Source organism: Vicugna pacos, chromosome 30, assembly GCF_048564905.1.
Source record: "Vicugna pacos chromosome 30, VicPac4, whole genome shotgun sequence".
NCBI classification, from domain to species: Eukaryota; Metazoa; Chordata; class Mammalia; order Artiodactyla; family Camelidae; genus Vicugna; species Vicugna pacos.
The window spans coordinates 21,674,520-21,689,287 of record NC_133016.1 but is presented as its reverse complement, the minus strand read 5'-3'; the positions used below and the strand labels follow the sequence as shown (position 1 = coordinate 21,689,287).

Genomic DNA, 14,768 nt, shown 5'->3' with positions numbered 1-14,768 from the left:
AAATAACAGAAGAGGAAGAGCTGCAAATTCAGGAAAATCAGCTCTCTGCAGACAGGACAGATCCTGAGGTTGGAGCCCGTGCCCCACGTCTAGCACCCTGCCCTTGTCTCCAGCTGCCACATCCCCGCCCCTGTCCTTCTCCCCAGTTCTACTATCCAAGGGCTCCCTCCAGCTCCCCCTCATGTGGACAGGGCTGACCTTTTTACAAACCCGTGGAAGCAATAATCCTGCCACCTGCCTGCCTTGGAGGGTCTTTCTTCTCAAGAGGGGTGAAATTTGATCAAAGTTGTTCAAACTGAGATGGGAGGGCACAGCTCCCTGGCCGGTCAGTGCGGTCAGAGAGGTTGCCGCAAGACTGACCTGTGAAGCTGATACGTCCGCACAGCCGAACAGGGCACCAAGGGGGAGTTTTTGAGGGTGTGTCATGGAAATATGATCAATTTTTATCATCGAAATTAATTTCTTACTCCACCCAGGTACTAGAATCTCAAATCCCAGGACATTGCCATGGTCCCCTTCCCTCTGCCACCCTCAGCATCTCAAAGTCTGTCTGTTTCTCTGCACACTGAACTAGCCTCTCCCTGAAATGGACAATTCCTCCCATCTTCCCTGTTTGTCTTCATGGTCTTACATTCTCCCAGACACGTCAACTCAGTTCCACTTGCTTCCTCTTACGGTAAGGTCCCTCGTGCAAGCCTTCCTTCCCATCTGCCAGACCCCTGGCTTGGGCTTCCAACACCCCTGGAAGCCCGCCAAGGCTTTCTCCCTGGGCTCGGCCCCCGGGCTCACCCCTCTGTCATCGGTTGCCAGAATAAGCTGTTGAAACACTGCTCTCCCCAGAGAGCCCTCAGTGGCTAAAGTTGCAAGTCCAAACTCTACAGGAGCTTCCAAAGACCTTCAGAAACCGGCTTCAAAATATCTCCCAGCCTTTTCTCCCGTATTCTCCCAACCTCATGCTGCTTAACTCCTGGAGAGAGAGTTAAATGCTCTCAGGAGAACCGTTTAAAGACAGGACAGTGGTTCCAGTGCCTCCTGTAGCTGTTCAAGGGGACAGGCCTGCACGCATACCCACTCTTCCACACACACACACCCTCTCCTCATAAGCACTTTCTATTCTTACCAAATCAGCAGAGCCACCTGGCCGTGGCCAAAGTCTCACTCCTTCCCCATCCGCACCTGGAGCTCTCGCTCCTCTTCCTCCTGTGTACATATCACCCTTTGAGGCACATCTCAACCCCTCTTCCTCAGTCAGTCAACCCTGACTTTATTCGATTCCTTGGCCATTAAATTCCTACAGTTGTGGGGGGGCGGGAGGCAGCCACCTCGCATGCCCTAGGCACCTGCTCTGCGCCAGGTGCCTTAGAAAAATCTACACACACACCCCCAGGCAGGCATAATGACAGTCATTATTTAGATGATGCTCAGAACAGTGGCCTAAGTTCCCCCTTCCAGGTCAAGACGGGGCTAGGACTCAAAGCCTGGGCTGCTCCCAGCTCTTCCCACCTCACCAGTCAGAGTGTTCTGCCATGCATTTGGGTGCCGTGGCACAGAACATCTTAGACAGTGTCTGGTTTCCTGAGCATTTGTCTCCCAGTCTCAGCATCAGCCTCAGGAGGGCAGGCACCCAGGTCCCACGTTTCCTTCATGTGCCCCCTCACCTGGCCCCCAAGCAGGTATTCAGTAAACACTCATTAACTAAATGAACAAATAAATGAATCAGTGAATAGATGAAATGATTGAATACGTGAAAATACAGGCATTGCAAGTGGCTCAGCTGTGGGGTTACAAATGTTTGCTTTAGTTCTTAAATCATCCAGAAACCCTGAGCCTCTCTAAGGTAAGCCTTCCCCCACCTCCCGATTCTCTTAACCATATAGTGGTTCCTCTGTGGCCAAAGCATGCCAGAAACTAATAGACACTAATTCACACTCATACTATGTTAAGCTAGGAATTTTTAAAGAGCTGTTTTGATTCATAGAGAAACCAAGGCACAAGTATCTTGTACATTTGGGCAACTGTGGTCAGGTAGGACTCAGCCATCCAAAGTCACCCCCCGAGTCGGAGTCAAGGGTGTGTCTCCCAGCCCAGAGAGGGGTTTCACACTGCCCTTGGATCGAGTGCCGAGCTGCTGCTTCCCTAGCTGGGGAAACCATTAAGTTTTCCAATGCACACCACAGGCTGCTTATTTAAAGAAGGGAAGGACATGGTGGGGGGGGCGGGAGGTGAGCAAACTGCAAAAGGGAGAGGTGAGAGGTGGCCCAGCCTCTGTCATCTGCATGTTAGGGCATGAAGACTCTTGGCTTTTCCCCCTAAACTTGAGTGATGAATAGTATTTCCTGGTTTATAGGAAACTATTGTTTAAGAAAGCAAGCTCATCAATTAAGTGGGCCTTATCCGATGCTAGTTTCAGGAGAGAAGTTCTCTTGTTCAAAAGGAAGAGCTGTCAACAAGAACTGTGTTCCATCTTATTACAAAGTCTGGTGTCTAGTCTACAGAGCAGATGGCTTTTCCCAAATCTTGGAGTTAAATTTATTAAAACAGTTATGTGTCCGTTGGCTGAGAGAGCAAAGAACAATGGCTTTGTGGTGACTGGATCATCCACTCAGAGGAAAAGTCTCCTTCAGGTGAATGATTATTCTGGCAATCTGGGTAAAAATACAGTATGCACGCGATAGATTGCTAAAACATGGCTTCCCATTAACCCACTAACTTTCTATATTACTAGTAGGTTACTAAATCATCCTCGAAATGTACTGACCAATAATTTCAACACATATAACATTAATTTAAAGAAATAAAATCTTAGAGCTGGTTAATAGCGATCTAATGAACCACTGCTCTCAGGGATGGAAATGAGGGTGATCACCTGGTTTGGGCGAGTTTTTATTATTGCTGCGGCTGGTTTGGGGGTGGTTTATTTTGCTTTCTCAAACTAGGGACAAAATTAAAAGTTTCATGAAAACCGAAATAAAAGGAGAGGAGAAGAAGGGAGTGAAGGAGGGGGAGAAACAAAATCCTCGAAGACCTGCCCATCTCTCCTTGCACAGATGACAGCCTCAGCCTCCGCTGGGAACTTGCATGTGTGTCCATGTGTCACAGCAAATCAGCTCAGCTTTGCCACCCCGGCTGGGGAGAGCATGGGAACAAAGGGCCAGAGCAGAAAGGGCAGCTGTGGGGGATGAGGAGAGCTGCCCCAAGCCACAAAGACGGCAAGGAAGCCCTGTGTTCAGGCAGGGCTGCGCCTGCCTGGGGAAGGGACGCTGGCAGAGGGCAGAGGCGAGCCCGGGAGACAGCCCACAGGAGCGAGGACGAGGCACACTGGCCCAGGGAAGAACGGCTCCAAAATGATGACCTTTGAAGGAACCGTGAATTTCTTTAATCAACTAATTTCCTGGGTGACTAAAATGCCTCACTTAGCAAGGCTTGTTCTGGGCGGCAATTGAATAGGTGTAATTGACAAATGCTGGAATTTGGGTTCCACTCTGGGGAAAACATACCTCTCCACTGGCTCCTTAAATGTAACGATGGGGGAAAAAAAGATACATTTTAAGGGTTCTTCTTCCAATTCCAACTGGGGGTAGGTCCTGACTTCCCTCCTGACCCTCCCTGCCGCCGCCACCCATACACACACACACACACATACACACTTTGACAATGGCAGAGATCTGGCTTTCTTTCTCAAGAGAGGCACTAGGGCCACAGATGAGGCAGCTGTCAGGAAACTAGGCTGTAATCAGCTTTAACTGGCTTGCAGCCCGCAGAGGGCACAGGCCCTCTTATTCCTACAGTAACAGGTCAGGCTGCTGGCCCCGGGATGAATGTGGGAGTGGTTTGAACTGGTTTCTGTTTCAAACATCTTCCTGATGTAGGAGCTCAATGCGAAACTTACATTGCAGGTCCCAATGATCTATATATGCACACAGAAGAGGGTACCTTAAAATTCCAGGTCACGGCTTCAACTACATGTACCTTGTCACCCCCAGCATGACTTATAAGGACAGTAAATCAATGAAACAGTAAAAAGAAAAGTTAAAACACAACTAAAAATGGGTTTTTTTCAGGCGAGTCTGAAATGCTGCAAGATTGCTAGTTAAGAACAGTATCCCTTTTCTCACCCTACGTGTTACATCCCCATCTCTTTACCAGCATCATAAACTGAGTGCGCATGTAATTTGAAAACTGAGATGAAATGTGGAGGCTATTGGGTACACAGGTGGCCAAAGACAGGAGTTCTTTCTAGGCAGTAGAGCTATTTCGGTGTGACAGGACAACTGACCACCCCCTCATGGCCCCGGACATCTACTGTAGGAAGATATGGACTAGATGAGATTAAAGTCACCGTATCTGTACCACAAAAGAAAAAAAAAAGGAAAAAAACAAAAACCAGAAGGCATTCACTCAAATCTTACAATGGGAGGTGGGAGTGGTGGGTGGGTGAGGGTGGGGATAGAAAAGCAAGGGGGGGAAACTCTAAACAGCAGGATACGACAATCAATGGGAAAACAGCAAGAGAAAAAGCACACTAGGTTAATATAGGAAACTAGTTCTTTATTGAGAGATTGTATATTAGTATTAGTGGATTCTGTGTGTAACAATGTCGTCATGCACACGATACAAAAAAAAAAAAAAAAAGGCTGGGCCCACCATGCTTCGGAAGGGCAACAGAACAAAAGCAGCGTACAATGAGCAGATGGCCCGGCTACACCAGCACAGTACGGTTCAGCAAGGGAACGTCTCTAACCGAGCGCTGTACATTGTCAACTGGGGAATGTAAAAAAATACAGATCATGCTTTAGTTTTAGTACAAGAAAAGGTGAAAAAGATACACAACCAAAAGGATATTCGATACAGAAAAAATTACCCACAAAATAAGAACAGGAAGTAATTCAGCACAGCAGAACACGCTATCCCTGTTTAATGGAAAACCATTTTGCTGGGGGTTCTTTTTTTCTTTTCTTTTTTTTTTTTTTTCTTTTCTCTTTCCTTTCAGATTGCTAAATGGCAATCTGGGGAGGCCACTTGGGACTTTATTTTGGAAGAGCCCTCGAAGTAGAGGCCTTATTCTTTCATTAGGGCTGCTGTTTTGTTTCAGTTTTCAAGCAGGTTTGGCCAGCGAGGCAGCAGAAGGGAGCCGGCTGTTAAAGGGGCAGCTCTGAGGGCCAGGGCGGATGTCCAAGGATGCTCTTGACATTGTACAATTAAACAATTAAGACACCGTAGCCATGGCTCCCCCTTAAGCCAGGGACCTTGCGGCACCAAGTTTTCAGATTAGCAGCAACTGTCATTTCCTCAAAATTTTTCATATAGATATTTATTATTTTTGGCCTCTGACTAAATGCAGTCTCTTCACTTATCCCTGGGTGCTGCCAGGAAGCTTGCTGATGGCCCCCCAGATAAGTGGGAAATGGGGTGCTGTAGCCTCCAAGCCAAGGCAAAAGGAATCCACTTAACAGGGATTTACAGTGCAATGTACTCGGCTAAACAAGATGAAGATACAAAAATGGTTATTTCTCTACATCTATTCTGAAATGGCCTAACTCCTATACTACAACAATGGAAACTAAAAAGAACAGATTTAAGCTGGCAAGCTATCTAATAGTTTTACAAGAAGATTGTGGTTTAGGACCTTGTTGGGTTAAGCATTAGTATCCTCTATCGGAAGGTCATGAATTTGTACCACATTGTGCTCAATTTTACCCACAGCCTGACTAACCCTCAGCCCTTGAATTTCCTATGGGCATGTTTGCCATGAAAGTAAAGTTTGACTGACTGGCAGAATTTATTTTGTTGGGTGTCGTGTTTTTTTGTTGTTGGTTTTTTTTTTTGGTGGGGGGGGGTGTTAAAAATAAAATTTAAAGGCAGCTGAGCAATTTGAATTTCAAAACGTGGAATCAGCATCCTGCAATGGTATTTAGAGATCGGTGGTATTAATGAGGATGATAATGATTTAATCAGGATAATTATACTTTCAGGCTCAACATCCTTCTTAATCATTTTTGAATTTCTGCCTAGTGTAATGTTCCACACCCGTTTTAACAGGAAATGCCAAGTAATAAGATATAATTGTGTATTGGGGGAGGGGTTGGCATTTCAAGGGAGATCTCACGCAGCCCACCCCCCATTCCTATTCTTCCCACGCCCACTCCACCCCCCACCCCATTACTAGGCTGGCCTGAGATAGGGGATACTGCCGCTTAAATAGCAATGCTTTCCTCAGATGGAGACAGGAGATGGTTAAGAGGGGTGTCACAATACAGCTAAATGCGGAGGCAGAAGGGTCACAGCGCACACAGCAGCGAGTTGACCATTCACTGAGCTACACAATGAAGAAAAAAAAAGATTTGATAAATGCAGAATGTCATCATTCTATCATCACACAAAAAAATTGCGGTTCAAACAGGCCTAAGGGGGCCAACCTTGCCTTTTAGGTTCTGGGGAGAGGTGTGGGGCTGGGGACAGCTGGGCTGGAAGAAAGAAGGCTGGGCTTTCTTTTTCTTGCCCAATCGGGCCCCTGGGGCGCACTAAAGCGCCGGCCCGCGACCCCGCCCCCCACTCTGACTTGGTGGAGCAGCCCTGGTTGCAAAGGGAAGACATCATTCTGTGTGTGAGGGAGGGGAGTGGGGGAGGGCCTTAGCCAGCAGGGATTTCAGCAGACGTGGAGTGGGAGAGGAGAGCAGAAACATTTCCAAGAAGAGAAATGTGAGTCCAGAGGCAGAATACAAAAAGAAAAAAAAATCTAAATGCATCTCGGCTTTGCTTTGGGAGGTGGGAGCTTTTGATTAAAAGAAAATGGAAGAAATGTGAAGGGGGAGGCGGGAGAAGAGGGGGAAATCAAGCTATTGTTGTAGCAGAATGTAAGGGAAAGGGGACGTGGGGAAGGGGACCGTGCAAACACACCCCATGTACCACAGTTAAAAACAAAGCCGGCGCCGGCCTGCTGCTTTGTAAACGCCTGCCCGGGGCAAAGGCCTGACTTGGGGGCAGCGTCCCACCGCATCCTCACACACAGCGCAACACCCAAGGGCCGGCACTCGGCTCCGGCCGGGCCCAGGGCTGCACAGTAGTGCACGTCTGACTCTCCGAGGCGCGCACACACTTGCATGCACTCACACACACACACACACACATACAAGCATCTTGAACCCATAAAGGCAACTGTCATACAAAGACCGTGGGGTGGGAGGGATAGCACAAGGGCGATACACAAAAAGGGTTAAAGGGGAGGAAAAGATGGGACGGGAAATCGTGCAAGTGCCCACGAGAATGTGGGGGCTGGGGCATGGGATAGGGCAGATGCCAGATCCCAGCTAACCGGCCAGCAGCATCAGTGACCAAATAATGGAGATATACAAACACAAGTGACACGAAACACACATACACCTCAAGAAGACCAAATCACAGAAAGCCAAGTATGCTCACACACACACAAACACGCGCGCGCGCGCACACACAGTCATGTTTCTCTCTCCGTCCTTCGATCAGACAGGGCTAGGTACTGGGGGAAGGGGCTATGATTTGAGGGAACCGCGTCCGCCGCAAAGAATAAAAAAAGGGGCTGGGGAGGGAGGGAGGGACTCAAATTCGCCAAACCCTAACTTCACTGCAAAAGCTCCCACGAGGGCGGCCACCTCCACACTCGGGGGTCCCCTCAAAGGGGAGAGGGGAGAAGCCACCGCTCGCCCTGCGTCCTCGCGGGTGTGCCCTGAGCCCCCCGCCGCCCTCGGCGCCCTCCCCCGCCCCGGTGCCCGCGGCGATCCACGCTCGGAAGCGGACCCCGAAAGGAAAAAGCGATACCTCTGTTTCGCACAGAGCCAAACACTGGAAGCACGAGATAGCCGACGTGGACCAGGACCATCCTGGCTCCTCGCGCGGCGGCGGCGGCGGCGGCGGCTGCGCGCGGGCCCTTTGTGGCGCGGCTCCGGGGCGCGGGCGCGGGCGGCGGCGGGGCTGCGGGAGCCGCCGGGGCGGGAGGCGGAGCGCGGGGCGCGGGCGGCGGTGGGGCGGCGGCTGGCGGGGAGACAGATGGCCCATGGAAAGGCTCCCTTCCCGGCCCCTCTCGACATTCAAAGGCGCTGGGGCCGCAGCTGCCGCCACACAAAGGCGCGCGCAGCCAATGGGAGCGGAGCGCAGCGCGGCCTCGCCGGAACCGCGGGGGACAGCGGGGACCGCGGGCGCGCGGGTGGCGGGGGGAGGGAGGGGTGACGGCTGAGAGGGAGCGGGCGACCAATCGCGGTGGCCCGCGGCCGGGCGCGGGGAAGGGGTTAGCCCCACGGGGCGCGTGGAGCCCCGCGCGGCTCCCTGGTCGCCCGCAGGCCCGGGTGCGCGCGCGTGGAGCGCCCTGCGCACAGACACGGGCGACGTGCACACGGGCCGTGCACACACCGAGAGGGACGTGCACCCAGACATGTGGAGGTGCCTTCATGCGTGCGGAGAGACAGACTCGAGCGCTCCAAGCGCACACGACCCGGAGGTCCTTGCACAGCGCGCCCGGGTCACTCGGGGACGTGCGCATGGAGGCTGGCGCACGTGCAGAGCCCGGCTGCGGGCACAAGTGGAGCTGGAAAGCCAGCAAGCGGCCGCACACGGGACCCAGGCACTGTCACACAGACATGCACACACCCAAAGCCTTGTGAACAAAACACGTGCCAAGAACGCATTCCCAAAGACACACAGAGAGGACACACATTGCAGATATGTGCACTCACAGGCTCCCTGCCTGCCGCTCCGCTTTGTTGCTTCTGCAGAACACAAAGCTCGCGGTGTTTATTTGCGGTACTGAAAACCACTCATACCCTGAGGTGTGTGCACACATGCTATACGGAGACACGCTCACCCAGAAAGCCCAGAGCCACTCGACCACCATTCTCCCCACTCTGACACAGGTTCAACCGCCATGTGCACAGACACGCCCACTTCCACAGCCGACAGGCACATACGTGACATCAGGACTAGAAGGCTCCTGAGAGTCCCACCTGGTGGCACAGCCAGCGTGTCACATGTGGCCTGTGGTTGGCCTGCCAGGTACAAGCAAGACAGAAGCAAAGAGCCTTCACTGCAAAGCCCGGTTGTCAGGTGGGCTGCTAACACCGAGTTCATACACACTCAGCCCACCTGCTGCGAAACTCCCAGCACGACCCTCAGACCAGGCTCACAGTCCACACGGAAACCAGCGTGTGCCTGGGCAGCCAGAAGCAGAAAGACAGAGGTCATTTCCTCCATTGGGACTTGTCTTCAGTGTCTCCTTTATTTAATGAGTCTGATAAGACTAGATGGTAAAATTGCAGTCTGTGGAGCTGGAAAAATCTAATCCAAGCCAACTTGCCTCCTTTTTTGAGATAAGGAAAAGGAGGCTCGTTCGTTGCGTGCATTTTGTGTTGTGTCAGGGCACAGGGAGGTGATGCAGGTCCTACCGAGGCCCCAACACCTGCAGCCCAAAGGGGCCTCAGAAATGTAAGAGATGGGTGTCAGAAGGGGTGCTGAGGAATGGGACACCTGGGGGGGCACCTAGCCAGGGGGGTGGGGTGTAGGGAGAGCAGCTGGGGTTCACTCCAGAAAAGTGACTTCTAAGTGTGAGTTGAAGAATGAGAGAGGTGGGGTCAGGCAAAGAAGACAGCAAAGGGAAAACTGTAGGCGGGCTTTCCCAAGACACTCACCATATTCCCAGTGGCCACAGCAGGGTAGGATCCCAGCACACACCCTTCTCTCTTGTAGAAGCACGAGGAAAACTATCCCTCAGACCTCTTCCCCACCCCAGATGCCCCTGCTGTCCCCAGGGAACTCAGGGATGCAGGCAGCCGGAGGACCACACCGACAAACCAACACCTGGACAGCTCCAAGCCCCGCTCTTGGCCATCATTCCCACCCACTCCCGCCACTAGCTCTTTCCTTGGTTCATTATCTGTCAAATAAATGTAATGCCACCACTAATAAAAATGTTTTTAAATGAAAAGACCTTAAGCAACACCTAACTATGTGAATTTTTTTCCTGTTCTATTTCAGGCTTTGTCAATATGCACATGTATTGGTCTTATCATCACAATCTACACATTTTTTAACCTGCTTTTTAAACTTATCATTTTATCAGAAACATTTGCCATCCTTCTCCATAACTGTCTTCCTAATTTTCATTTTAAATGTTTTCATAGTACTCCTACAAGTGAATGGACTGTGAAATTACTTAATCACACTCTATTCTTGGGCACTTAATCTGCTCCCAGTTTTCCATTGTTGTAAATCATACAGTGAACTTTTCCATGCCCATAGCTTGTTGCTTTTGTTGAACTATAACTTAAAATAAACTTTTAGAGTTGGTGGGTATTCTTAAATTAACAAGTATGGAAAACTTTCTGTGTCTCCTTCCCCACAATTAAAACACTTTACAAAAGGATCAAACTTGTTGTCAGTGCTACCAGCAATATACGGTAGCAATTCCTCTGCAATCTTGCTAGCTTTGGGTGGGCATGCTTTTTTTTTTTATCTCACTTTGTACCAGAACAGCTCACAAAGGCTTATGCCAACCCAATCTGACCTTGACAACAGAGTGGTTTGGGTATACACCCCATAATCAGATTGCCTGGCTTTGCCTTCTGCCTCTGCCCCTTACTAGCTTGGAAAAATTATTGAACTTCTCTAGGCCTTGGTTTCAATAGCTGTAAAATCCTTCCCCACAAGATTAGTGTGAGGACCCAGGAAGTCAATACTTGTAGAGAACACAGAACAGTGTCTGGCTCTTCCGCCCTTAGTTCTTTCCCATTTGCTTGTCCATCTCATCTTGTCCACTCCGTCTTGCCCTCCTGCTATTATTTATAACTGCCTAGTTAATGCATCTGGTGTACATTCTACCATAACACAGATTATCCATCGGACAAAAGCCAGCACCAGGAATCAGACCAGCACTGCGTAGGGAAATCCACCCACTAACTGTACCTTTCATATTCAGACATCAAAGGGACTCAACAGACAGATGCCCCTGATCACCAAAATACCAACATTCACAAACAGGCCTGTACCTCCTGCCAAGAAGGAATCACTGTGGGTCAGGAGGACAAGCTTCATTTGTAACGAAACCTACCGTCCCTCAGCCTCAAGGCACCTGCCAGACCTACCTTAAAGGTTTGTTGTGAAGATCAAATGAGAAGATAGGTATGGAGTCTGTAAATAATACAGAGAATTCTGGAAGCATAGGGACAGTCGTGTCTCCAAGAGTGGAACTGGATTATTGTCTTGCCTACCTCCTTGTTTTGCAGATGAGGAAACTGAGGCTCAGGAATGGGCTTCAAACAAGAGCAGAACCATTCAAGGCTGAGTAACAACTAGAATCCATCTTTCCCAGCACACAGCCTAATGCCCTGCTCTCCTTAATTTTTGCCCCGTTGTTCTGGGATGTCTGTTTTCACTCCCCCTCCCATTACTTAAAGCCTGCAGAAGTACAATAAAGCAGATTCCTAAGAAAAGAAAGATTTGTAAAAATAGTCCATTCATCGGGTTTTTTCCTTTGTACGCTCTTCCCACCCACTGCTGAAATCAATACCTCGAGCATGTTTGCAGGCTTAGCATGTAAGACTCGGGAAGAAATATAAAAAGGGAAAGGTGAAGGTCAGTCTATAATTCCAGATCCAAAATGGAGAAACGTGACTCCTTAAAGTAGAAACAGCACTGTCCACTTGAACCCTGACCTGCGCTTTGGTTGCTCACTCGCCTATGTCTCCACGATGGCCACGTGCAGAAAGGGTTCTAGCATGTTTCAGGGGCCCACAGAAGCACGTTTCGAGAGCCACCCCTTTGGAGCCCGGTCCCAAATCTGGGTTATAACCACCATCTCCCTTTAGTCAACAAATGGAAACAAATACACCTCGTTAGTCACATAGACATCAAACATTTTCCAAGATTGATGACAGAGTTCCTGCTCCCCTCAAGGTTGTGTTGGCATCAGGTAGACACAGCTATCAGTCTCTGCACAAAACAGCTGTGCCTCCATCACCGCACCCCCATGATTGGTGTCACAACAGCCCCTGTTCTGAACAAGGAAGGAGGTCTCGATGCAGGCACTCGGTAGTCACTGGGGAGTCCTCAGCGGCATAAACACAGGAGAAGCAGAGGGATCCAGGAGGGGCCACCCATAACCAGGGATGTTGGTGAGTCAGACGGAAGGCAAGGTGGGCTCGAGTGCTCGGGAATCCTTCAGGGCAGAGCAGGGTAGGAGAGGTCCTTGAAGGGTGGACCCATTTCCAACAGGCTGAGAGAACGGGGGAGGCATTGAGTCAAGGAGGCAAAGCATGAACAAGTAAGTAAAACAAAGTAAATGGAGGAGAAGCTGGAGAGAGGGGAGGAGAGAGAAAGAGAACAGAAGAAGAGAGGAGAGAAGGAGGGAGGAGGAGGGGAGCAGCGAAAAGGGAGAGGGAGGAAAGGTAGAGAAGTGGAAAGCGGCAGCTTGGGGTCAGTGAGGCACTAAGAGGCAGCACAGGGCCCCCCTGAACTAGAACTTGGGCTGTGAGTGGACAAGAGCAGCAGGGGCGGAACTGTTCACGCACGTGTTCCGCGCACGCTCACTGAGCAGAGCTCTGTGTACCAGGTACTTGTCTCAGCCCTCAAACAGGAGGGGCCGACAGGAAACACAGGAGGTACCCGGGTCCACGACCCCCTTTCCCATTGTAATAGGGAAACCATCGAGCACCTGGCTGCCCAGCTTACATGCCGAAGATCCCAGACCCCCTGGCAGTGGGGTGGGGGCCTCTGACTCTGTGCTGGGGAAGGCGATGGAAGCTGGAATGGTGTGGGATGGCTTTCTTAGAAAATTAGCTGATTTGGGGAGTGGGTACAGCGTGGTGGTAGAGCACATACTTAGCATGCACGAGGTTCAATCCCCAGCACCTCCATTAAAAAAAAAGAAAACAGAGTTGATTGGGGGATGCTAGGAAATAACTTAAAGAAAAATAAAAACAAATAACTGGTAAATAGAAAGAATCAAGCACGTATCCTGCCTTTTCTTCTACGGACTCCATTTCAGGATAATGAGATTGGTGAGCACCATCCAGTCCACAGAGGCCCCAGTAGAACAAAGAGGCAGACGAAGGGCGAATGTGCTCTCTGCCTGAGCTGGGACGTCCATCTTCTCCTGCCCCCTGCCGGACATCGTGCTCCTGGTTCTCCAGCCTGTGGACCCGGACTGGGCCCCCGTCATTGGCTCGCCGGGTTCTCAGGTCTTCGGATTTGGCTTGGGACTCCATCCACCGGCTTTCCTGGGTCTCCCGCTTTGCAGATGGCAGGTGATGGGACTTAGTCTCTGTGGTTGTGTGAGCCCATCCCTTAGTGAAAAATCTCGTTCTGTATATCTCTATACATCCTATTTGTTCTGTTTCTCTAGAGAACGCTGACTAATACAGCTTATGTGTGAAATTTGTTTAAAGTGAATTATATACAAAAAGGCAGCAGGCACGCAACCTTGCACTTTGCGGGCACTTCCGGTTGGGCAAAGTGGAAAAAGGTGCTTCTTCCTCATATTCCTCGCAGCCCTAGGCCAGGAGCTCGGGCTGAAGTGTCAGCTCCCACTCCCCCCTGCCCCTCCCAGGATCACCTTTGCACCATCTCTGTGCCGCAGCGTGAGGTACCCGGGCACGTGGCTCACTCGAGTGGCCACTGTGGATAGTTTACTTTCTATCTTGTTTAAACCACTGTTCCGTTGGGTTGTGCTCACAGCCAAACCTAATTCTAACTGAAGGTAGAAGAGGTTCATACCCTAAAAGATGCACTGAAAATACCGCAGGGTTTAGATGAGGAAAGAGCGTATCTAGCCAGGTGAATTGGTTAGCTATTGCTACCAAAAATTTACATAATGAATACCTATAAAATTGCAGTGGCAGCCCTCAACAAGCATTTATGCTGGCTGGGGGCCGGCCCCACTGGCCAGCTCCGCCTCTGCCATGGGGCAGCTGTGGCGATGCTGCCGGTCTGCGGAGTGCTGGGTGGCTCTGCTCCACCTGTCCCTCATCCTCCTTCAGCTAGCCTGGACCTGTGCTTCCCTGGCAGCGGCACGTGGAAACACAGAGCCTTAGGGTATACAGTGGTGACAGCAGCTTACTCGAAAGGCTGGAGAAGCCAAGATATAGGGTGAATTAGGGGAACAGCCAGTGGTTTTTTTGATGGGAATAGCGTGTGTGTGTGTGTGTGTGTGTGTACTCTTTGTGAAAAAATTGGGAGCTTATTGGGTTAACAGTGGGAGCTCTGGAGATTTCTGAGCAGAGGAGTGAACTGATCAGCAGGAGGAATTCATCTCTGCACAAAGTGAAGAGGGGTGGGGCTGGGTTCTAGGGGCTGGGGAATAAGTTAGGGGGAATAAATCACGGGGTGGACTCACTTAAGAATGGCACATTGACCCTGAGGGCGAAAGCCTAAAGGAGGAACAGGGGACACACCTGACGTTTTTAACCATGTTGAGAAGAGCAGGCACTCCTCCCCTTTTGAGGATGTAAGATTCCAAAGGTAGTTCCCAAGCCCAGTTGTCCCAAATGTACAGTGATGCCCTTCAAGGGATCCCATACATTCTGAAAAAGTCATTCCCTTTGTAATTATCTGATTCTAATTGTACACATTTCCTCTGATTTCACTTTTATTAGACACGAGGCAGTCATATATATATATTCATAAATCAACTCAAATGTAAGGATGCACATAGCAAACATGCCTTGGATTAAGGACAACTACACTGGTGCTGCAGAGTGCTAGGTGCCCCCATTATCTGCTCTCCTCTTCTTCCTTGATAATACAACGGC

The 14,768-nt window shown here is 50.2% G+C and overlaps 1 protein-coding gene across 1 annotated transcript in view; it reads right to left on the bottom strand.

Moving 5' to 3' along the window:
• The window catches only part of ARK2C (arkadia (RNF111) C-terminal like ring finger ubiquitin ligase 2C), a 97,925-nt gene extending 90,027 nt beyond the window's left edge, over window positions 1–7,898 (bottom strand). Inside the window, exon 1 of the mRNA XM_072952341.1 lies at window positions 7,795–7,898. Within this exon, the coding sequence (XP_072808442.1) occupies window positions 7,795–7,855 (61 nt within the window). The 5' untranslated portion in view covers window positions 7,856–7,898. The remainder of the gene's footprint in view (window positions 1–7,794) is intronic.
• Between the last annotated feature and the right edge of the window lie 6,870 nt (window positions 7,899–14,768).